The 25152-nt window shown below is 41.8% G+C and overlaps 1 protein-coding gene across 13 annotated transcripts in view; it reads left to right on the top strand.

The window, feature by feature from the left end:
• ARVCF (ARVCF delta catenin family member) overlaps positions 1 to 25152 on the top strand; it is a 299641-nt gene extending 274489 nt beyond the window's left edge. For 12 of the 13 annotated variants that reach the window (XM_076353123.1, XM_076353120.1, XM_076353122.1 and 9 more), the window contains 9 exons: positions 4656 to 4783; positions 5745 to 5895; positions 7274 to 7466; positions 8645 to 8756; positions 9354 to 9444; positions 10704 to 10757; positions 16120 to 16211; positions 18307 to 18420; positions 19819 to 25152. In XM_076353123.1, coding sequence (XP_076209238.1) covers positions 4656 to 4783; positions 5745 to 5895; positions 7274 to 7466; positions 8645 to 8756; positions 9354 to 9444; positions 10704 to 10757; positions 16120 to 16211; positions 18307 to 18408 — 923 coding nt within the window. In that variant the 3' untranslated portion in view covers positions 18409 to 18420; positions 19819 to 25152. The remainder of the gene's footprint in view (positions 1 to 4655; positions 4784 to 5744; positions 5896 to 7273; positions 7467 to 8644; positions 8757 to 9353; positions 9445 to 10703; positions 10758 to 16119; positions 16212 to 18306; positions 18421 to 19818) is intronic. The other variant, XM_076353124.1, reaches the window with a different exon arrangement.

Genomic DNA, 25152 nt, shown 5'->3' with positions numbered 1-25152 from the left:
AAACAGCAACCCAGAGTTTTTGTAGGGATAGAAAATGAGGCAGGACATTTCTGCTAGAGCAGTAGGAGAACTCTCATCTGACCAGTATCCACATGTGTATAATTTCCCGTGCCTGTAGGGGGAGAATAAATCCTAAATGGGATGGGTGGTGAAGGGGAATAGGTTTGGCAACCTTGCTCCAAAGAGAGTTGTCTGAATTTGGGATTAAGCTGGCGTATCAGAGATAGGCACCTGGTGCAATATTTTATGTTATTGCCAGAATGTAGCTAAGTATAGACACAGGATCAGCATTGCCAAGATGAAAGCAAATAGGTTTGTGGAGGAGATAATCCAGAACTGCTGCATCATTCTCAGCCAAGGGATTGAGGGTTGAATGGATCGAGATGGCTAAGCACCCCCAGTTAATTCCTCAGGTGTTTTCCATTCAGGATTGAAATTGCTGTCTGTGCTGTCACTGTTCTGTGGGCAAATAAAGGATAATCTACTTGGCACCTCCTGCTAGATGAACTTCACACAGAACGAATCCATTTGCCAATTCTGAGCAACTCTGCTGCAAAGATCATCATCTTTCTTTTTTCAGAAAGATGAGACTACAGCATGTTGGTGAAGATGAGTCTAATGTGGAAGATCTTCCTTTGTATACACATTCATGCCATTAGCTGGGGGGAATGCTTAGATGCTGTAAAATGTCTGACACTCACAATGACATCAGCGTCCAAGGCATTTTCCATTTCTCTAAAAGGCAAAAGCTAATATAGTGAGCTTGTTTACTTTGCTTTCTGCAATGAAAAAAAGCAATAAATGACTTAACCTCATGCTTTTCCAGGAGGAAACAGTGTAGATTGCAACTCAGCACAAATCTGTAACCCATGGAAAAGTCTCATTTATTTTGGGAGAAATTATCTTTTTAAGGGCAGTGCTGAATCTCGGCTATAATTAAAACAGCTTTTTAAAGAAAAAGAGAAACAGTGGATGTTTTTCTCATTTGATGTCTTACCTATCACTAATGACCCTCTTTTCTCATTTCCATTTAAAAAATGGATATAAGCCATTAGCCGTATATTGCACAAAAGTAGCATTACCTGAAAAAATAATTAAGATGATCTTGAAATTAAGGAAATCAGTTTTGAAGAGAAGCAGGTGCTTAATGGAGGTGAGACCAGCTGTGCTTCCCAGGAACGTGCTTGAAGCGCTTCATGGAAGAATGTGCGAGGCCTCCACACAACACTGGAAGGAAATTTATAATAATTCAGACAAATTGCATCCTATAAATAGCAGAGCTGGATTCATTAGGACAGGAGGCAGATGGAGAAAATATAAAACTTGTTTGTTTCTTTTTAAGGGACTATAACACTTATGAAAAGTGTCAGCTTGCTGTCAATGAGGGAAGAACCCTCCGGTGCAGCAGTAACTTTCTCGCTATTAGGTTCTCATCTCTGCTAATGAGCAGCCATCCATGAGGGGCATTCATAATACTTTGTTTTAGCAACTCCTGCCTGCCTTTTTCTGGCATAGCCAGGCTGACACAGAAGTGCTGCAGTGCTGGAAGCATGCAGCAGTTGAGGGGAGGGGGGAGACATAAGGGAGGACAGAGTTTCATGTATGGTGCGTAGCACTTGCTAACTCTGTTTAAAACAGATGCTAATGGGGCAGAAGCATAAATGTAGTTGGAATGTGGGGATGTGTGGAGCGAGGTGAGAATCATCCACGAAACTGGCTAAGGGGTTACGCCCCAAAGCAGAAATGCACTGGTAATTGGTAGAGGAAATGCTGTGAATTATTGAAGAGAGAAGGTGAAGACGTTTTTGAGATGCTCTTACATTAGTAAGTAGGAAAAAGGAGAGGTTTTCATGCATGAAGAGAAGTAATGACAGAAGGCGGGTGGGAGGTGCGTGACTGGAATGCAGCTCTGTCCACAGGAGGTAAGCGGAGGTGAGCGGGTTGTTGCATCTTAGTATTCATACACAGTGAGGTGCTCCAAAGAAGGAAGAGTATCCAGCCAAAAAGGAATGTACAGACTGACAGAAAGGGCACGTTGTAGACTGCATTTAAATGACAGGGGAGGGTGAACGTGTGGGGCTGTTTCCTAGCATGCCAAAATTATCGCTAGGCACTTTAAAACAAAGCCATCAGAGAAGACTGGCTGAACAATTGCATACTATTCAACCACAAGCAAGTCTGAGCTCTCATGCAAAAGCGGTAAATGTTCTGTATGAATATTATCTGTTAATGAACATGCCTTCATCTCTTTTGCTGATCTGATTTACATTTCAGCAAAGCTTCTTTAAAAGATAAGTGTCAAAATTCCAGTAAGCTATCCTAAGAGATTTTTAAGTATAAGTGTTCAGGAAAGGAATACTGCACGCTTATCAGGCAGCGGTGTTTTTTCTTGAGGAGTTCTTAGATTGCCAATTCACCTTGTGAAGTGGCAGAGGAAAAAGGTGATATGAAGGTCATATTGGAGTCAGATAATCACAAACTTATTCAAGGAATGGAGAAAAGCTATACAACTGTTCATGCTTCATGTATTAGGTAACCACAGTTTTTCTCAGCATTCAATATAGAGGGCAATGATCCCAACGCAAGGAGAGGACACTGGAGAAGAGGAAAGTAAGTGGTATGGATTGGCGTTTGGGGATTGCCATCTGTTGCAGCTTGCACATATCTGTAGGGTGTCATGTAGCAAGCAAGTGGTGGCATTAAAACCAGTCACAGACATGGAGCAGGTTAACTACCCAGTCGTTTGAGAAGAATGCAAGTGTGCTGGGATGCGTGTGAGAAGCTGAGCAGGGAAAGTATGGGCCAGCACGTGGGATCTCATGGATCCTCATGCATAGATCATTTTTTTGGTATGGAGCAAAGAAACCCTTGGCTGATGAAGTGTATTTTCTTGCTTTCAGTGGGATAAATAAGCCCTCTATATCCAGGGGGTTAACATGGCCTGTGTTTATGGGTAGTGTTATACAAGGTTTAAAGTATTGAGTTCTGAGATCTTGACTCGTATAGTCCCACAGCAATAACTAGTATGAAAAATGTGGAGAAACAGTTAGATTTGAAATGAAAGGCTTTGATTTTAGAAAGCCTTTAGCAACAGAGAATTTTAAAAAGAAAAAAATTGATAGGATATCCACTTGATAGGATAGTATTGTTCAGTTTTCTTGCTTCTAGGTTTGATCTGAGATGTCTGAAATAGGATAATCTGTGATATGTGCTGAAACATATTTATATGAGAGATGGGTGATTTTGAAGAGAAAGTACTAACGAGAGGGAGTGATTTGTGTTTGTAGGTTTCCTGTCTTGCTAGTGGAAAACTTGCTTTGAATTATGCTACACTTCTAGGACAGGATCTTGTTATGTGAAAAACATTCTTTTCATGTGTATAAATAAAAAAAAAAATTCTTCTGCTCAAAACAAGCTTCAAATTTCCTCTTTGTCGAAACTAATTCACACCTTTATGCTTTCTTTCATGTCACGTTTTTCCAAAAGTCCTTTCCTAGGTAATGCCTGCTGAACTTTATTTATTGGAAACACCCCAAAAGCCACCAATCCAGAAATATCTTCCAGCTACAGTGACTGCAGATGAGTCTACGTTGACCATAGGTTGCTTGTGCCTTCCTGCACTCACCAAAACACTTTAGGGGGTTTAGTTTTTTGTTCACATAATCTGAACAGCACCGTGATCTTTGAGATTGTGTTTGTCTGGCAAGTCCTTTAACTGGATGCTTGCATACTCTTCCCTCATCGATGCAGTGTGTCATGCCACACTTAGTGAAGAAAGGTGGGTAAAAATGGCTTCGAAATATGCAACAACTTGGAACTTCTTGCCCAAGATCCCCTTTTGAATATGGGTAGATGCATAAATCCTAATCCTTTGGATGAGGAAGTCAAGACACGGATGCTACTGTCAGTTACTCAGCATCACAAAAGGAAATCTGTGGCAGAGCTGGGAATAGTTCTCATTCCTGTTGTGCTTAAACTGCAAAGCTGATCCAGTGACTCTGGGGATATTTAGTTAACGTGTGTGTCTGTTGCAGTCTCCCAATGTGGTATGACGCTGGTGTATTTCTGTACCTAATATTTGAACTGGAGTCAGCATTTCTCCCTGTCCCTACCAACTGGGGCTTCTAGTCGCTTTGACATCTTGCATCTTTCTTTTGTCACCTAGGTGTGAGAAGGGGGTGGCTGATATGATTGTGTAGCTTGCTCTCTTTGTCCCCGTTTTTTGTGTCTGTAAAGGTACTGAGCTAGATTTGAATGAAAACAGGAGTGCAAGGTGAATTTGCAACCCAATCTAGAGATGCAAAGTAAGAATTGTTACAGACAAAAATTGTCTCTTGTCACCTTGTTATTACACACGTATACTCAGCCTGCTAGGCAGTTTGTAGCATAGCACAGATTTCAGAAAGAATTGACAACCTGAAGACAAGCAAAGGAACTTTCAGCCCAGGTGAATGTCCTGTGCATGAGTTCCTGAGTGCACCATTTTCAACAACTGTGGATAAAATGTCCTGGACGTGTCAGAAGCCCTTCTTTCTGTGGTGTAGCTTTCTCTTGGCTGTTCTCATATGTGATTAAATAGAGGTATGTTATGTGTTTATTCATACATTGCCTTCTCTGCTTCTCTTGCTTCTGTTCTCCTCTTCCCCCATCTGCAGGCTTTGAATTACTGTACCAGCCAGATGTGGTCCGACTGTACCTCTCCATCCTCACTGAAAGTCAGAACTTTAACACTCTGGAAGCTGCAGCAGGGGCTTTGCAGAATCTCAGTGCTGGCAACTGGACGGTGAGTGCAGTCTTCTCTTTAGTCTCTTATGTTTCCTTTGTGTAAATAAAGAACAAAGGTAGGTCCTGTTGTAAGTGCGCTGTTACTTTGTGCCTTTACATCTCCTTTAAAAAGGAAGGAGGTGGGAACCCCAGAGAAATTATTTCCATCTTATTTGCCCACTTAAGATGTATTGCATCTTCTGGACAGATGGTGTTTACGTAGTGGAAGTGTCACTGAGCTCATGATGATTTAACCATGGGCAGGTTTTACTACGTAAACCACTTAACCATTGCTTTGTCCATTCAGAAAAGCCTGTTGTTAGATGATTAAGTGTCCAGAATACTTAATTCATTGGATTGTCAGATTGTTCAGGAAACTGCACTCCAGAGTGTCCTCTGATATCCTATCTGAAGCATCCCCAGCACTAATCAGGCAGTTCTCTCAAAGGTATGCCTGATCACTTCTAGAACTGCAGGGCAAAGTGGGACTGATCAGCAGCCTGAGGATCAGCAGGGTGGTGTTTCACAGCTGTCTTGAATACAGTTTATTTTAAAATCAATCATGAAACAGAATAAAAGCATGAAATTGGAGGTGGGGGAAGATAACAGATGCTTTGGGTGCTTTACTGTTCCCTCCCAATGACCTCTTTTTTTCCTAATCCAGAGGGATGTGTTTTCACACTGAGGTGTGTACAGAACAGATGCTGGTGGATGATGCTCCTTCCTTCTATTTCTGTCCTCTTTCCCCAGCAGCTTGTTAAGCTGTAGGATGAACTTCTACATCCTTTCTTCCTTGGTGCTTGATGAACTTGAATGATGGGTTAAGTTACAGATGCATCAGCACACACAACCTAACTAGTCTTTGCAGGGAAAAAAAAATGAATTACAGCACTGAAAGAAATGCCAGGGGCAAGGAAAGGGCAGGTATATGAACTGACAATACTTTGTGTTCTTTCTTTTCCCTTGTGTGTTCTGATCAGTGGTCCACGTACATCCGTGCAACAGTGCGGAAGGAGAGAGGCTTACCAGTGCTTGTGGAGCTGCTCCAGTCCGACTCTGACAAGGTTGTGAGGGCTGTGTCAATTGCCCTGAGAAACCTTTCCATGGATCGTCGCAATAAAGATCTTATAGGTATCTTCTGAACTTTTCTAACCAGGCTGGGATCTTGGATACCCTTGAGAGACCTCACGTTTTCTGTCACTTGTGCTGAGGATTCATTTTGTATGTAGTTTCAATCCGCACTATCTGAGATTACTCTGTAGCCATCAAGTGGAGGGCTATCATCTCAGAATGTATTTCCAGCCCATTCAAACAAGCCATGGTTTGAGGGGAAATCTCTAACTCAGCAGTAAAAACAGATGTAGGTTTTTGCAGGAGAGGGGAGTGCGTGTAGGTGTGTAGAGGAGTGAGTGGGTTAAGAGGTTTCTTGTTTCTTCCTTAGCTCTGGCTGACTTGGCACTTGTGCTCCCAGTCGCACATGGTGGTTACAGAGACGTTGCTTCTTAGGCCTGCTGTTTAGATTAGAGTGGGAGTCTTGCCCTTGGCATGCTGAACTAACCTGGGGAAGCACAGTGGGCTCTAAAGTTGTTCCTTTTTTCTCGCTTCCTCCTTCCCTTCTCATCCTTTTGCGTGGTAGTTGCTTGTAGAAGCTGGGCACCAAACAACTTACTCTTCTTCAGGTTAGCAGTGCTCACTAGCTCCTATCCAAGGGGGTAAATAAGCATTCATCTGCCCATAAGCAGGAATCTGAAAGACACAGCTGTGAGTTGTTTTCCTCTGGATGCCTCTGTATTTAACTGATGTATTTGTTTAAACTATAACCTTGTCAGGCCAGGAAATACTGGTCACATGTCTAGGGCCGTCATCCGAGTTGATACTAACAAATAGCAAGGTGGGATTCTGCCTTAATACATCAGGTTCTTTTTTTAATAGTTCAGAGGTGTAGCTAGGCAAATGGTACAGACGAACACCTGGGAGTGATAAACTCTGGACTCCTCTTTTCTTTTTTTTTTTTTTTTCCTCCAGTACTATATACTGAGAAGGCTAACTGCACCCAGGAGGAAATACTCTTACCTTTGCTGGGGGAAGGTTAATAAATGCATGGCTGCACACCTTGCCCCAGAAGGCCTATTACAAGGCTAAGTTGAGTAAGCCATGTGCGTGTATTAGCATGGATATGTGGCATTAGCAGCAGCTACTGGATGCTTTTTGCCTCAGGCATTGCAAAGTATGATAGATGCTGGCTGCAAAATTCTCAATAAAGATTGCTTTTTTTTCTTTCCTCAATACTTTTTAGCGTTCATGATGAAGGAGTTTGTCTTAGGTATCAACTCTCAATCACCTTGAAATAATGAATGATAAATACACTGTTAGGTTACAGTCTTGAGGTTCAAAACATGTGCATTATGAAGTTTTTTGACCTGGCAAACACCCTTGAGTTTTATCATTCAGGATGGGAAGCTGAAATTATTATTAGGGCTGACTAATGGTATCTCTTCCCCTTATCTAGGTAGTTATGCCATGGGTGAGCTGGTAAGAAATTTGCCCAGCAGGCAGCAGAGATCTGCAAAGAACCTGGAGGAGGATACAGTGGTTGCAGTGTTGAATACCATCCATGAAATCATTACTGACAGCTCAGAAAATGCCAGGTCTCTGATCCAGACACAGGGCATTCAGAAGCTGGTAGCTATCAGCAAGTCAAGGTAAGTGACAGTTGAAAGCAAAATGCATGAGAGCTCACTGCAAACATGAAAATGTCACTATGAACAGCAGCTTTTGCTTTGTGAAAGTATTCAGGCATCCTAACCTTTCCGAGCCTTTAATTTCAGAGCAATTAATATATACGCAGTAAAAACAGTCAGCACCTTTAATTTACTTGATTAAAAAAAAAGAGTAGCCACTTCAGTCATGTTAAGACATGCTCTCTCCTTGTCAGATACATCTTAGCACCATGTATGCATTTAGCAGACATCATTTGCAGTGAAACCATGATCTTTATTTTTAGTGTGGGAGGCCTTTTTCCTGTGGCAGCGTTCCATTCCTGGAATGCCAGCGGTAAAATCTGTTTCTTTTAAGTAAAATGGTTAATCACGTGCAGTAATCGTTCTGGCCGAAGGGCTGGTGGTGGTAATTTGAAGTGACAAATTTTCACTCTGCAGTTCTGTTGAAAACTGTATTCTGACTGCTTTAGAGAAAAGTTTGTTTCATATAGTTCAGCCAGTTAGACGTTATAGGTGTGTTTTCAGCAAACTTTTGGGAGAGTAGCTGAACACTTTGTTGGGTTGCATTGTTATGAAATATGAGAGCCAACCAAGAATCTAGCCCTGTATTATTTTATAGAGGGTGCTGGTGTACTGACTTAGTAAGGAATGGATAAAATTTCATTTTCTGTTTAAAAATAGCTTATTTTTTCTGACCCAAATTGTTTCGTACGGTATTCTAAACCATGAAGCAACTTCATTGAATTGTGAGAAATATATGTAAGTTGGGGTGAAGGTTTGAGAAGTGGCTTATAATTTGTTTCGTTGGGTTTTTTCCTAAATAAATCCAGGCAGGATGGAATCCACTGTTTTTTGTTAATGACAGGTACAAGACAAAAGGGTCAGCCTGGCCTCAGTGCTTGCCCAACAATACACTTGAAAACCCAGAAATCTGCACAAATTACAACTTTTGTTTGGATTTCTTTTTTTGTCAACAAATATCTATAGATATGAAGAAGTCACTGAATGATTTCACATATATCCTATAGCTTATAGGTTCAAAGAATAGCTGTATGGAGTACTAGGTTATCTCCTGGATATTGTTTTTGTGCAGAGAGGTCAACATATGAATAGTCTTATATTGCTTAATACTTAAGCTCTAATTTTATTTTGCAAATCAGTCAGTCTCCGAGAGAAACAAAAGCAGCATCTCACGTTCTTCAGATGATGTGGAGCTATAAAGAACTACGAAATGCCCTGCAGAAGGATGGGTGGAACAAATCACACTTCCAGGTAAAGATGCTGGGTCTTAGATTTAGTTATGGAAATGCCTGAGTGGAAGATGTCCTAACTTAGTCTAGTATTACAGTCTGATAGATTGTGGGCTTTGGTTCTGTTCTTCTAGGTGATAGAACAATGTATGGTAATCTATTCAGTCACAGCATCATGCATATACTTGCTGGGTATGTTTTCCAGTGGTCTGTGAAATGTATCTTTTTAGGTTTTGGAAGTATGCCACCTTGTATAGGCCAACTGCTTATGCTTTACTGGAGGAAGAATTAGCATGTCTTTTCTTAGTTGTCTCTCATTTGAAACATTCCATCTAGCAGCGCAGGGCAGCCACCTGTTCTTGACATGCAGCCTCCTCATCTTTCCTTGTGAAAAGGTTTTGCTCCTTTTACAGACCAACAATGCTGCCGTTTAGATAACAGGAAAAAAATTCCACCGACAAATCTATATGAAAATAAAAAATAATCCAGTGCCATATTATCGACAAAAGGGGGGCTTAGCAGCATTCCATAATCTCTCTCCATACTGTTGGTGTGTTTATTTTTCTTGTTCAATTTCCCTGAGTAGCAATTTTGTATTTATGTGATTTTTGTCTCCTAGTCTGTTTCTGCAACTCCAAAGAGTTCCAAAGGTACTGCTGGCAGGTCTGGCTATGACGACAGCACTTTGCCTCTGGTGGATAAAAGTCAAGGTCAGTTCTGCTCTTTATCACTTTTTCTACTGTGCTTTGCTTGCTTGTTTTCTGGATTTGCCACATCTGTGTTACAGCATGAGGGGGTAAAAATGTAGTACTTGTGTGGTGATTTTTACCCACAGTCCCAAAATGATCAGTCCTGTTAGCTGGATATGGATAGTATTCCTTCCCTTGCGAAATGTACACTACTGATGTTGTTTTCTTAACTTGTATGCAACATAATTAGTTACGTCTTCCTGGGAGAATTTGGGATAGACGTAAATTGGCACTTTGAAAGAGGAGAACAGCCTTGTTTGACAATGTTATATATTAATAAACCTAGCCTTCAGCCAGGCAGTGGGCTTGGCCTTACCCCTACTCAGTACTGGAGTCTTTTCCTTTCTAAATAAATGTGCCTGTTTTGGCAGTGCTTCTTCCTCTACTGTGCAGTTTTTTCCATTGGAGATGGTTTATCCAAACGCTAGCTAAACCTGTCTGTGCTTTTTTCATGAGGCCTGATGCAGCCATACCAACACTGGTGTAGCTCCAGCTTTAATTTCATTATGATTGCTTTGTCTCTGAATCTGGTTCTAGTTTCTAATGCTCAGATGTCAATTTCTTTTCAGAAATCTTTAGTCTCCTACAGCAGAGCTTGCCATGTTGCACTTTACCTGGTTTAACTGCAGGTTACTGCAGAAAAGACAGCCCCACACTGCCCTGCCTGTTTCCACCTTCCCTGTCTTTGATCAAATCTGGCAGATTATGCAGATAGAGGATGACTTGGGTCAGTTTGATCTGACAATAAACTTCTTGTTTTCTTTGTGGGTCAGCTTTCTGTTGGCTCGGTAGGCTGCTAGGTTGGATTGTGTGCCACGTGAAGCTGCACCCGTACTTTCTTTCTTTCTCTTCTGTTCTGGAGAGACCAGAGAGAAGCTCATTAATGGCAGTAGGTAGTCCACAGCAGAATTGCGGTTTCTGTTACCGCTTGGAGAGAGGGAGTTCTATATTACAGTGCCAAAGCAGAAAATATAAGGATTACATATGCTCTCTGGAGAGCTTAAATCAAACTTCCCATTCTGAATGGATAACAGTTGAATAGTTTGGGTTGTGGGTTTTTTTTGTTTTGGTGGGGTTTTTTGGTTTTTGTTTTCTTTTTTTACAACGGTCTCTGCGTTCAGTACTTTATGGACCTCTCTGGTCCTGTGACTAATTTAAAAATACCAAGTTTTGAGAAAAGCAAATGTAACTCAAGTCATTTCAATGTTTCTGTTTTATAGATAATGAGAAGGCTGGGAGCCGTGATATGATACCTATGGATGAACTTGGCCCAGGTAAATTCAGTCATAGATTAAACCCTCTGTCTGTTTCAATAGAGCACACTGTCACTCATGGGAAAGTTCAACTATTTCTCTAGGTGACATTCTTTCAGATGGATAAAGCTGACATTTAAAAACAAAACATTACCTTACAAAAGATTGGTCGTCGTCTTTTTTTTTTTTCCCTGTCTTTTTTTTTTTTCTTTTAAATACATGTAGAGTGTACACAGCAATTTCTCCACTACTTTAAGCACATAATGGAGATACACTGACCTAGCTTTCATTCTAGTCTCTGGCCCTTGAGGCAGCTGCATTCTCTGTTACAGATCTGGAAGTCTGGGGATTCAGAAGGAAAAAGAGAGTTGAAAATTTACTTCAATGTAACGCTTGTGTTTAAATCCATTCTGCCTTTTTTTTCTGTAGGTAACACCAAAAATAAGTCAGTATGTATGATATTCCTGGCTCCACCTCCCATTTACCTGCATCTAGCTGGGCCTGACTTTTCCTGTAGACTGAGAACAGCCACCTACTGTCAGTGAAGTGCTTTGAGATTGATAAGCTCTGTAGTTTAAGAATTGTACAGGGTTTTTTCTTTACTGAGGTAGATAAAGGTGCTGTATGGTCTCTTGGGAATTTGCTTCACTTCTTCCAGTTGATGTTATTCTTATTTAAATACCTGTATTAATGCCTCCAAATCAAACGGTTTGATATACTGCTATTTGTGATTGTAGCTGAAAAAAATAGCAAGTTAGAACCAAGCTGAAAGCCAAGCATGTTCAGAAGTTAAAATAACAGGTATATATTACCTTTTGTATTCTTAGAAAAATGAGATGCCACCTGCCATGAATCAACTGTCCGTATGTGTTTTGCCTAAGGGAGCACTGAAACATTTGTTCTCACAATGGAAGAAAATAAATTCAGAGGAGATTGCCTGGCAGGATAGCTGTGTGCTAGCAGGTGCTGCAGTATGGGCAGTGTTGATTGTTTATAGTCTCAATATTAATTGTTGCCTTATGCTTTCAGGAGTTACTGGTACAGCTCTGAGTACAAAATGAAATGCAAATTAACAGCATATGTACAACATCAGGCAGATTCTCTGGGCCGTTCTGTTCTCCAATCTTTTCATCACTATTAGAAGATGAAATCTGTCAAGTTTTCCTGACCCCAGCTCTTGAGTGCTTTTTAACTCCAGTATGACTATAACTTTGTGCTGTTTCAGAGGTCAGCTGCGAAGGGACTAAATTAATTTATCCAGTTTACTACCCTTAATTCCAAGGAACTGGAATAACAACTTTGTACTTCATCTCTTTCCTTCAGGCTTTTCCAAATGCCGTATGGTTTTTTTGTCTTACGGGCATACATACATGAGGAGCTGCTCTAGGCTATATTTTCTGATTTTAACTGCGTTGTGGACTGTTGTATTCTGGAGTTTTTGTTCTTTTTCCACTCTGGAGTGAACTGGGAGATATGAGGAGCAGAACATCCACATGCATTCCTCTGAGTTTGTACCTCCAGTAAGCACAGTTTGGTTGTATCCCCACATACTCCACACCAGTCTACATTGAGCCTCCAGGAGAGACTGACCTTATTTACGTTTGCAACGAAAATGCATGACAGAGTACCAGGGAAAGTTGTTCAGCGTCCCAGCTTATCTTTTTATTTCTTTTTATTGCAGAAAGTCCTGTGCCCTGGTTTCAGTTGTGTGTTTTTCCCTTGTCTTCCTCTCTTTCTGACTTCACTCGCCCGAAGATCTTTCTACTTTATATTCACTGTGTTTTAGACAATTCTCATCTGCCTCCAGCTTTTTGTTGTTCATTTCATTTAGTTCAGATGCTTTCAGATTGCATAATTATCTTTCTGGTGTACCGCTTTGGTACTGAACTGTAATTGCCTCAAACACGTTACAGTGTGTCAGCAGAATTCAGTGGATTTCCATGCCACACATGTTAGAGGTACCCCTCCATTCAGCCAGGTCCTTCCAGCCCAGAGTGTTCATTCTGCTTCCCTGCAGCGTACAAGACTGCTTGTTCCAGAATATCACCGCCTGTCTGCCACTCATCCATTGCCTCTTTTTATCAGGGTTCAGCTGTCTTGGTGCCTGGGCCTTTACTGTTAACCCATGTTGACTCTTTTTCGAGATTGCAAAAAGAAAATTGCTACTGGTATCTCAGTAATGCTGTAGGGGTCATCCTTCTCTATAAAGGAAATTAATTTGCTATCGGTGTGGCTAGAGAGGCAGAAAGATATGTTCCCCATCAGCTGGCAGTGCTGGACCAGTCAGATTCCTGTTGTCTGGAGCAATGGAGGGCCTGGGTAGAGCGTGGATGTCCTGGGAGATGGAAGAAAACATGTATTATGAGTTCGTGTGGGATGCAGTCAGCCCAGCGCAGAGGTAGCTCAGGTCAGTCAGACTTCATCAGCTCCAGACAAGTGGCTCTGCTCCGAGTAATTTGAAGATCATCAATGCTTATTGTCACAGTGCTTGCCTGAGGGTGGCTGTGACCCTGAGCTGTCTGTAGAAGCAGCGGAACTGTGATCTCAAGGCTGTATGCCAAATTTGTGAGTTCTCTAAAACTGTATCTGTGCTTCAATTAACCTACAGTCAGTCAGAAAAGAGTATCTGGGAGCTGAGAATTGTTCAGACCAGAGACACAGAGTTCAGATGCCCCTGTCCTATGTGCCCATCTTCAGGCATAACTTTTCCTTTCTCCTCCTCCTTTTTGATGGGTCCGGAGGTTTGATCTTTATAAGTTGAGAGCTGTGTGAGGGCACAGGTGGACTGACACTCAGCAGGCATTTGGTCCTGTAATTTGTGATGATATTAAAATCTTGCTGCGGAGTGAATGGGAGATAGTCAGTGAAGCAATACAGAAGACGACAAGCAGAAAGTTGAGAGAGAGGAATAAACAAGCCAAGAATGGGATGTGCCTCTGTTGACCAATATAACTTTTGTCTGTATGTTGGATTGTGTTAATTCGGCATCATGCACTTATATGTTGGAGCAGTAAGATCTGTATAGGTCTCCTTTATGCCACAGAAACAGAGTTAATTCTGATCGCTTTTTAGAATGAATCTGAAACATGGGAGAAGCAGTACTTTCTAATTTCTTTGGAGAGCTGTGGTCCTTGGAGCACTGAGGTATTACTTCTCTGATGCAGCCTCCTTCAAGATATTTCTCATTTTATTAGGTCAAATCATGAACTTCCTATCTCTGCTGCTGCTTATCTTGCCAGAGTCATAGCACAGTGTGTGGTTTTCAGAAACACATAATCCGTTAGTGCTGATGTGTGTGGCACCGTTAGCGTGCAGACCACACAACAGTGGGCTGACAGTATGAATTGCAAAATATGTTGCAACTTAGATATGAACAACAAAGTTCTTGACCGTTCTTTGTTGTCAGATTACTGCCACTGTGCAAAATCTTGATCTTCCTGTTGCTGCTGTCCTGGCTAAGCGTGTTTTTTTAATTTTTTAGTAGTATTAAAGATCTGTTGTGCTTTTAATTTTTTGTGATTACAGTCCTTACTTCTGACCTTGCTCCCTGGGAAGTATCACAGCTGCCATACTTCACTTAGTAGCTGTTGCTCTCTGGGGGTAGGTTAAAGGTTTCCTTTGTATCTGGGCAGTTCATTTAAAAAATGTTTGTGGATCACCCATGACGATGGCACTACAAAAATGCAAAGTGATCCGTTACATCATTGTGAGTATAATTAATATTAGATTGTAGAAAGCTACTGCTCAGTTGTTGCGAGTTTGATTTTGGGGGGGGGGGGGAGTCAGCATGTTTCCATCATTTAAATACATACCTATGTGAACTATTTACTCCTAAATAAATGATGAATCTTTAGATTAGGATATGACTTACTAGCAGTATTCACGCCGGTCATTTGAAAGAGAATTGCTGGTCATGCGCTCTTCCACAAATGCTGGCTGGGTAGCTGAATGCAGCTGGTAGGCTTTAGGTTTCTTCTTTTTTGTTCAGAAGGAATAGCCAAGAATGTTAGGCATCTTCATTGTCAACAAATAATTGTAAGTAAACCTCTGTGTGGCAGTTATTTTCATGCTTTTAAGATCTGTGTACTACATGTATAACTCCAAAATTCTGTAGTTATTTTTACACGGCGCGGTTAAATACTGTTACTATCCATGATGCCATAAATATACGCTACTTCAGGTGCTTGTTGCAGGTCTGCATGCGCTTTGATTCATAAGATGCATAGGACAACTACAGCTCTTTTAAAACTTAACCTGGCTGCGGCCAGCATAAACATCGTTTAGGGCCCTGCTCTGTGACTGTGTTTGGTACAGGTCACTCTAGCTGCGTGTGCCTTTGTCATGTGGGCAAACAGTGCCTCTCTATGCCATGGGACCCCCACAAAAAACATGACTGACTTTTTCTTAGTGACCTGTTGCAGGCAAGTAATAAACCAAGAGAGGAGCATTTTGGTAGTTTATGTAAAACCTTTTTGTGGTATTCCAAGAACGCAGTTTGTCAGGACATGAAAACATTAACGATCCCTCAATTACATAGGGGAAAACAAAAGCCTACAGGGAGCTATAAATTTGAGTGTCATTTACTCCAGATTACAATGCTGTCAAAGCAGAGCAGGAGAGGATCTATTTGTCACTGATAATGAGGGAAATCTGATGTATCAGGAAAATAAATTAAGATGTGCATTGGCTGACAATGATTCAAAGCAAAGGTTCTGAAATAATTAGAGCCATTTCTTTATAAAACCCTCTCACACTTTTCTTCCTTGCGTTCATCACGCTTTCATATTGTTTCTTAGTTGTCAAGAGAAAAAGCACCAACAGGTGCTACTTTGTAGTGAAAGACAGTCCAAGCACAGCAGGGTTTGCATCAGGATTTCTTCCAACTCGACAGGCCCTTTTTTTCAGTGCTCTGAAAGGGACTCTTCCAAATTATTGTCATGTCCTGCTAGTAGTCAGGCTCAGGAAGAGTGGGAACATGCTGCAGAGCATTCAGGGAATGAACACAGCCAATTAATCAGGCTGCTAAGCAAGGAACATAAGATTTGGGCTGAATTTGGAGCTCATTAGCCACAGGGCACAAGATGACAACTTTCTGCTTTCCTTGGGCACACTAAAAACTGCAGCAGGCTGGGATTAAAACAATGCTGCCTGCTAATGAGCGCCAGCATCTGGCAGTGATACAAAAAGAGGGCTTTTCTGTTTTGTTTTAAGCTGGTAAAAATGAAATTTCAGAGCTGGAGCGCATGTGAAAAGGAGGCTGCCAACATCTTTGGGTTGTGAGGGTTTATTTTCCTGTTTCTTTGCTGAAGAATTCTGCTAGCATCAGCTCTGTTTTTGCTCTTATTTGTGCTTCATGCCTGACTGTCATGTTATTTCTCCTCAGATGGGTACTCCACCATCGATCACCGGGACAAGGAGCGCAAATACAAGACCAGTGATAACACAGGGGATGCCTCGGAGAAAGAACCTTTAAAAGTGAGCTTCCTTTTTACTGCTGAATGCTAGTCAATGCCTTTAAAAGAAAGGAAGCCTGGTGTCCTCAGCAAGAAATATAGGGTAGTTACTCACCAGGGGGCTGTAAAGGGATTTTTTTTTTTTTTTTTTTAAAGATAAAGACACCATTTTGTAACTTAGCACTTGGCTAACCAGAAATAAAAACAAAATGCTGCTTTCCAGTGCAGGCGCAAATGCAGGCAATCACTGTATTCTTGAAAATGGATGAGGTTGTAAAAATAGAAAGCATTTGTTCCGTCACCCCTGTCCAGGCAGCATTCTCTAGCCCTAAAATATATAACTGTGCTCAGACTTTGTTCTGAGAATAGTCACTTCAGACTGTCACACTGCTTTATTGTTTTCAGCATGAGAAGTAGGTGTGAGCTTCTGTGTCTGTGTACAGCAGTGTGGTGAACAGTATTCGTTTCCCCAACACTCACTCACAGTCCTGACGGTAGACTATGGGCACGGGCCAAGGAGATGGAGAGGGTGGGAGACACATGCATGGTTATGTGTGTGTGCCTTCTAAAAACAAATTTAGACAACTTTAAAAAAAAAAAAATCTTACTTCACAAAGCTCTTTGTATTGTGGGTTGTGTGCAAATGTGGCTTAGTAGGCTCAGTGTAATTTCCGTTGCATTGCTACACCTTTTCAGCAGACCTTTTTAAAAGTCGCTTAATGTTGTGGCATTAAACCAGTTCTCCCTGGCCTCAAAACAAGCTTGTGTTTTCCCCTGGGGAAGTAATTTTGAGGAGGAAGGGGAAGAAGAGGAGGATTCAGGGAGACAGGAGTCAGTGGTAGGAAACACCATTGTTAGTGTGCAGAAGGCTGTCCTTAATAACCTTCAGCACGTTGCTGATAATACCAGAAAATCCAGATGATTGATGTTCAGTGGAAACAATTAAACTTCAGTCAATTGAAAGGAAAACTCACTATTATTGAACAAGCCAAATAAAAATGTGATTTGGAGAAAAATATTTCCGTAGATCATGAATTAGGAAGATGTCCGGCTGCTTCAGCCTCCCTATATTAACTTGCCTGGTCATGCTTTTCCTGCTGTGTCCTGCCTTTCCGTGAAGGTGTACCCTGGCGAATGGCCTCGATCCAGCTGGACATTTTTTAAGCACAGATCACGCTCTTCAATTTGCCAGTTCTGGGTATAGCTGCACCCTGTTGAAGGCTGCCCAGCTGGACTTTTTGGTAGAGGTGGTTGCGCTCCTTCATTTGTTTTTGGAACTGATAAAACTGAGCTGATTACTCAAGTCATGCAGTGTGCCTCCCTGCTCCAATGTGGCAGGAGATGGCCCTGCCTGAACCAGTGCCAATGAAATAAACCTTCTGGTTCCCTCATCACAGTTCTAATGTTTTGCAAGGATGCAGTGGGAATGGATGCACTGAGTGACATAAGAATGTTGATCAATAGGAGCTTGACAGAAAATGTCTTTCTAAGGAAAATAGGCTAAGGCGGGAAAATTAACAAACACTTGTTATTTTTGCCACTCAAAATTCATTAAAGTGGTCCGATACCACCCTCAAAATCACATCAAGCAGCCCAAACTCCAGTGTATGTCTGAAGTGAAGCACAACCCAGAGTTCAGTGAGTAGCTGCTTTGCTTTCATGAGAAAAAAACATTTCACCTCAACAATGTGTCTCCTATAGTCTGCGCTGCCTCTTGGTTTTAAGGACAGAGAGTAACCTGAATTCAGCCTGTTGTACACATCAAAGGTATGCGCTGCCATGCCCTCAGTTGGGCAGAGCTGAGTAGCTGCTACTCATCCTTCTCCCTGTGCTGTGAAACAGAAATATATCTGTGGGGTCTTGTGGCTTGTGAACTGTTTGATAACTATGGCTCTGAGGCTCAAGAGTGGCTGAGAATTGTGAATAACGATGGCAGGGAAGTGCAGCCTTTTGGCTGTTGCAGATGCTTTTGTCAGTATTGTGCCTTTGCTGATCTTGTTTCTTTTTCTACCACTAATTTGTAGTGCTCCTTTGTGCTCCTTTAAGCTGACTTGTTTGGTGGTTTTGTTTGATTAATCCGCTCTGTTTTGCCTTTAACTCCTCACCCTGTGCTGCAGAATGACACAAATAGGAAAAACATTAACAGGAGTAACAGGGCTTCGGTGAATCTGGTGGATGCCCGTGACATTAAACCCCAGCCTGTTGACTCCTGGGTCTAATTTGCATGCATGGTAGGTCCTTTTAATGGTAATTGGTGCTAGTGATTAACTTGTCTCGTGCACGATCTGTATCGCTGTGGAATCTCTTCAAGGCTAACTGCTAACTGGGTCCTTTCAGACAAATGAAAATGCATTTGAAAAAAAAGTGGTGTTTATATTATTCAGTGTATCACCACTGTTTGATTAAAAAATAACCTGTCAAATAACCAGGCAGAAAATTAATATCGGGAATGATTGGTTGTCAGCTGAAATGTGAAAGATTTCAGCTGTTAGGCCATGGGAATGAATTTGAATAGTGTGTTCCTGCTTCCGACCGTTTTTTTCCCTCTATGCTCATTATAAGGATTAGCCTGAGACTTAAGGAAAAGCATATCCTTGACTATTTATGGATGTCCCCCGCGGTTCCCATGAATTACACAGCCCTGCCCATCTGCAGGAAAGCTGCTGGCTGTACACAAGTTACTTTGCAAGAAGAGATGATTTTGGTTACACAATAAACATTGACCCACAGCTCACACTTCTCAATACCTTTTTTTTTTCCTGTCGCTAAAGAAAGGTGTCTTTTTGTCGCTTTCTAGTTCTCCGCCTTTGCCACGTGCCAAGTTCCTCAGTACTGTCACTGGCCTTTCTTCACTCCTGCCACTGCTAATCTGTCTCCTGCTGTCTTGCTAGACAGCCCTCTACCCCGGTTATACCTTCTGGCACTCCATCAGATGTGCTGCTACATTTGGAACAGCAGGTTTTGTGCCCCTGGCTATGACTAAAGGAAAATAAGAGTTACTGTTGGGAAGGCACTGGGCAACTTTCCCATCAGAGTCGACAATAGGCTTTTAAAGGCCCAAATTCCAAAACATGGAGCATCATCCACCCCCATAATTCTACATGGAAATCGCATGCATTAGTGGGAGAGAAAATTCCTGGATGTTTTTGGGTGGTGGTGTTGGCTTTTTTTTTTCCCCCCTCCTTCTTTTAAGAGTCTAGTCTAAGTGCTAAGTGTTTACAGATTGTTTCTGTTCCTGGGTTGGAAGCACCTGCCCAGAGCAGTCTTTCAGCGTTGCCAGGTACTCTTATGTAGCCACGGAGCAGGCCCTGGCACCGTTGGCTTCCCACAGCTGGTCAGCACTGCGTGGTCAGCCTTGTTGGCGTAGCCAAAGGGCAGAGATAAATGTGTGTGTGCAATGCCTGTACGCTTCACTCCTGCACTCCTCCTCTGAGCAGTGAAGGCTTACAGGTGGGGTACAGACTTTGAAAAATGAAGTCTGTGCTCATTTTCTCCCAGTCATACCCGTCAAGGAACCCATATATTGGAGTTAGATTGGCATTTCCAGTCACTGTCCTACCACTGAGTGATGGAGATCACCAAGGTCATGTTACTTGCTGGTATTAATCAGTTTTGACTTTATTTTGCAGGGCTAGAGTCCAACCACATTTTTTTTTTAATTGAGGGGGAGAAACAAACATTGAATCGACACAGAGGATCTCATCAGTCACCACTGCCATTCAGATTTGGAGGACGCTGCATCACTGACCAGGCTGCAGATTGTAGGGGGATGTAAGGAGAAAACACAACTGACGGCCATTGCCAACCCCGGAGCACCATGCCTTACAGCGAGACAATTTGCTTTTTAACTCAGTTACATTCCCACCAGAAATAGCCACCACCTCCCCCTCCCTCCCACTCCTGCAAGAAGAAAGAAAGCAAGAGAAGAGAATCCAAGCTTCCATCTAGCTGGCTGCGTTCTTAGGTGACTCTTATGTGTGGATGGTGCCAAGTATGAGAAGTGAAGGTCATGCGGCATCAAAGACGACAGCTTCACAAGTGAAAGAGAAACTGCAGAATATTTGAAATAATATCGTAGGTGTAGCCATGAAGATAATAGCACTTTTCTGGTTCGGGGCTCATTGTTTTGTTTTTTGTTTTGGGGGATTTCTTTTGAACTGTGAATCTAACATTTTTAAAGGCTTTTTGAAAAATGTTTAGGTTTTCCTTATTATTTCCACAGAAAGTGCAGGAATGTTGAGTGGGTTTATTGGATTTCAATGAAGGGAGAAAATGCAGAACAAAAACTATTAAACGCTGGTCAAATGAACTGGAGAGTGGATAACAAAATTGATGCAAGCTGTATAATCTGCTTTTAGAGTAAGCTATATCAATCACAGTGCTATATTATCATTATAATCTGGTGTATAATACTTCTGCCTTTTGAATTCTGTAATGGCTCTGTTTTTATTTCCACATATTGAAAAGCAGTTTATTGAAGGTTTCAGTGTTCCTGGTTCAGAAATCTATGCTGAGAAATGGAGTTGGCTGGCTTTTTATTTTCTTGTTCTCAGAGATTGCAGTAAGGAGCTTTTACATTTTAAATGTACCAGCGTTGCATTGATGATGATTAACAATTCCTTTTGCCATAGCTGTTTAACGCATTGGAAGAAAATAGGAGCTTTTTTTGTAGGATGTCTTATTTTGAACACGCTATAAATTTTAGATGGGTCTGTCACTTATATTTGATGGCAAATTTGTCACTATTGGATCCATGTTTGCTTTGGGCTATAGATCCTGATGAAAAATGCCACAAGGGAACTGGTTTGGCGTTTTTTAAATCATCATCATCATGATTTCTGTGTTCCTTTGGTTTTGTTTTGAGATTACATATTTCATTTGGTGTGAAAATCACCCATGTGCAACGGCTCTCCTCTAAGATGCCAAGGCCTGCTTTGTGTAAGGGGGAATTTTTACCTCACGAGAACATACTCTGCATATATGGTATCTGGTAATGCCGTGAACTAAATGACTTCAGATCACTGATTTTCTCCAGGCATTGGTCAAGGGAGGGCAGCAGATGAGAATAGGAAGCAAATGTCTCACTAGTAGCATCAGAGGACTTTTGCTGATTTTATTTGGTTGCCACTGTTCTTTGATCGCCACATTTAGTTTTAAACAAGCTCCTAAAAACGGTGTGACTGGAAAGCACATTTTTGAATCTAGCAAACATCATTTGCAGTTTTCAGTGCCTGCCGTTTCCTTTGTAATTAAAAAGGGGAAATATCCAACAACCTCACCTCCCCCAAAATATTACTGTAATAGTAAACATCTAAAATTTTTGTAAAAAAAAATTTAAAAACTTTAAAAAAAAAAGTACCAAGAGCTTTGTATCTTCTTGAGTATATTAAAAATTTGACATGAATACATATATATAAATAAAAAAATCTCTATATCTATATATATATATTGTTGTGCAGAGGATAGGTTAACAAAACCATGTAAAGTAGTTTGCAGGAGAGGGAAGCATTTGTTGATTCAGGGAAAAAGACTGATGCCAGAAGCTGTCAGTGATTTGGATGATACATGTGCTCCTTCGCACCCTCCCTTTTTGACCCTCATCTTCCACGTACGTTGCAGTGGTCACTTCTGGATCCTGGGGAAGGTGAAGTTGCTTGGAGCAAATTAAGATAGCGAAGATTTGTTTTTCCACCTGCATGAGTCCTGTTGGGCCAAAGATGCTCAGCGGATCGAGGGAAGCAGAGAGATGCACCTGTGATTATCTGCATTTGTGTCAGGGCAGTGTCTCTCTATGTGTAGACATAAAGTGTGGCAATGAAACCAGATACATAGTCTGACTGTATATTCTATCAATGGTGCTCTTTTCATACTTGTTCTGCCAATACGCGGAGACCCTTTTAACCAAGCTACACAGAAGAGTTTTATATCACTTTTGGTTATGTACTTGGTGTATTCTTTTTGTATATGAAAGGATTTTTTTAAAAACGTTCAGTAATTAGCAATGGAACCTGCTTCGTAGCTGATTAGAACAGTGTAAGAGAAGGGTCGTGCTGTCAGTCTGTCCCTGATCTTCTTCAAATCTTATATTTTACCAAAGGAGTCTGAGCAGAAGTTCACTTAAAATAAAGACCTGACTGTTGAAAGGAGTCTCTGCTAAGACTTTGTGATTTAGTTATTGTACAGATATTTCAAAGCCAGCAAGAGGTTAACAGAGAAAACTGCAGGAGGGGGGAAGTGACATGGGGCCAATTATGTCCATGACCTCCTATCCCAGATACCCCAAGGCTCTCAGTGGGGCACTACAGGGACACTCAGAATCTGGATTGGAATCTACTTTGGTCTCCATCATTAGTGGGCTAAAAACACCGAGGAGTGTTTGAGAAGCAAATTCAGACCCTATCCCACTTTCCCCAAAAAATCTTTTTTGTATTTACACTGCATCCTGCGATAAGCAAACCTCCCTGTTGGGTTAGATGGCGTTGGCTGCCCAGGGTCATTGTAGCAAACTGTTTTTTGTTTTCCTGGGGGTAAGCGTTCATGACAGCCAGCGTAGCTGTGAGGTGGCAACGTGGTTTATTGCTGCAGAAAAGCAAAGGATGGTATATCAAGTCAAATACCAAGTCCATGGGCCAAGACTTCCTCTGGGAATCACGTGTCTAACACCTCCCCTTCCCATGCCTTACAATAATGACAAATTCCCAAGTATGTAGCAATAACCCATCATTTACATTACTGTGTTTTTTTTTCTTCTCACCGAGCTGTTGTTTGGATATTGAGGAAGGAAAATGGATTGGGGGGTGACTTGCATGTGAGACTATCGCCTTGTATTACCAGCCCACCAGCTGAAACCCAAAGCAAGATACTCTGCACCAGGTCTGGTGATTAAATGTCCTTTTTATCTATGGCCACAAGCTTGCTGGTGGGATGTGTGCCCACACCTGCCCTTACCTCTCCCCTTTTGGTGCAAGTGTGACTGGCTGTTTGAGCTGTTCTGGGATGTGGGTGGATGAACCCGTAATTGTATTTTGGCAGCAGGGACTGTATGTAAAGAAGGGAAAGCGGCAGTGTGTGTGACTAAAGCTGCAGTAGGGTCTAGAGTCTCCTGCTAAAAGGCAGGCAGTGCTTTTTAGGGCTCAGGTATGTGACCTCCTCTTTTCCTGTTGGCTCCACTGTGAAAGCTGGAGGGAATCTGCCTGCAAAGGGCTGGGGGTAGAAGAGATTTCTACCTGCAGAAATTCTAGTGGGAGGGATGGTGGTGGAAGGAAGTGACGGTGTTGCAAGGCTCCTGCTAAAGACGAGGAAGGAAATTTGATGGCCCAGTGAGGGCTGAGATAACACAGGGGAGAGGGAGACTTCTGGTGGCATGTAATTACTGCAGAACTTTCTTCCCAGGGAGGTGGCTTGCGCATCTCCCACGCATCTTCACTAAGCTGTGGAGGTTTTAAAAAAAAAAAAAAAAAAAAAACAACAACACTGTGTCAGGACTCCCCTGGAGAGGCATCGTTTGGTTGTTGAGTGTGTGAGCAATTGTACTTGTGCTTACAGCTTCCCAGGTTAGTTGGTCTGTCTGCAGAATCCGAGGAGGAGAGTGGAAAGGCAAGGCTTTAGGATATCTTGTTTCTGTCTTGGAGTTAGGTAGCAATTTAGCCCTAAGTGTAACTTGACAACCCAAGATGTGTTGCCAGCTTGAAATGCTCCCCAGAGAAACAGCTTGGGCAGCCATAGGTCCTGATCTTCGGCGTCTTCTGGGCAAAACACCTGCCTATCCTAGTTCTACTCCTGTGCACTCAGACATGCCGATTCTCAACGCATCTGTATCAGGAAAGCAAATCTTGTCTCTGTTGCCAAGACCTCACAAAAGGGACTGACTTGGGGACTAGGAACTGACTTGCTCTAAGTGACACATCAAGAACGCAGGGGGTGGCATGTTTGTTACAGCAGATTAGTAAGTTCTTGCCAGCTCTGAGGAGTAGTTTTCGGTAATGCTTTCTAGCATGCAAGGCTTATGCTAGGCAAAGCAGTTTTCACTCCTAGAGCAGTTCCATGAGATTGAAGGCGGTGAGTTACCTTCTGTTACTTGCCTTAAAGTTGAGCGTATAGGCTCAGCTACCTGTGAGAGAGGCGCACGTGTTAAACCCTTTGAGTAAGCAAAGCTTCAGAAGCCAAATGGGTGCGTTAGAGTGGTTATAGCCCCTTCTGCTGTCCGACTGCCTACTCGGTGAAAAGTACAGTGTGCCAAGAACTTCAGCCAGCATTTTTGTGCTGTTGGGGTGGAGTCGTGCTCTCACAGTTTTTGAAGGTGTTTATATAGGCGTAGTTTCTTGCAAAATTTCTTTGTTTTGATGGCCCTAAAATCTGGTGTTTCCTTATCTTTGACAGAGAAATTCACTGATTTATTGGTACAGTAACTAATCTAGTGCATTTAAGGGGAAGGTATTACGAACTTTTTTTTCCTGTCTTAAGTTTTACATCAGGGTAGGATGTTCTGAAGTCCAAGGTGAGGAGGAAGATAGCGCAGATACTACAAGGCCTGCCAATCTGGTTCTTACTGTTCAGAAAAGCAAAATAACTAGACTAAGAAGCTTACTGGTAATTAGTAGCTAATGTGTTTGTAACTATCATGTGCCTTAAAATTTTCATGGTAGGAGAATAAAAAAAAAATCAACAATGTGTTTTCTGTAATACTGCTCAACATTCTCTCTGTAGTTTAGACTGGTGGGATTTTGCATTGTATTTACACTGTACTATAAACTGAAACACTTAGAATGGTTTGATTTTACAAGTATGGAGAGGAAAAAAAAAGGTGGATTATGCTTTTCATAGAACAAATGTTACCGTGACAGAATGTATTATTATTATTATAGGATCTTTCCATAATGCAGACAAGTAGAATGCTTGTTAGAAACCAGGTATGTAGGATAACAATTTGGTGTGTTTTCAATAAACCATGCCTGGAAAGAATA

The sequence above is a fragment of the Aptenodytes patagonicus genome, chromosome 15 (assembly GCF_965638725.1).
Source record: "Aptenodytes patagonicus chromosome 15, bAptPat1.pri.cur, whole genome shotgun sequence".
Taxonomy (NCBI): Eukaryota; Metazoa; Chordata; class Aves; order Sphenisciformes; family Spheniscidae; genus Aptenodytes; species Aptenodytes patagonicus.
Note: the sequence above shows the minus strand (reverse complement) of the source record. Positions and strands in the feature narration are given on the sequence as shown.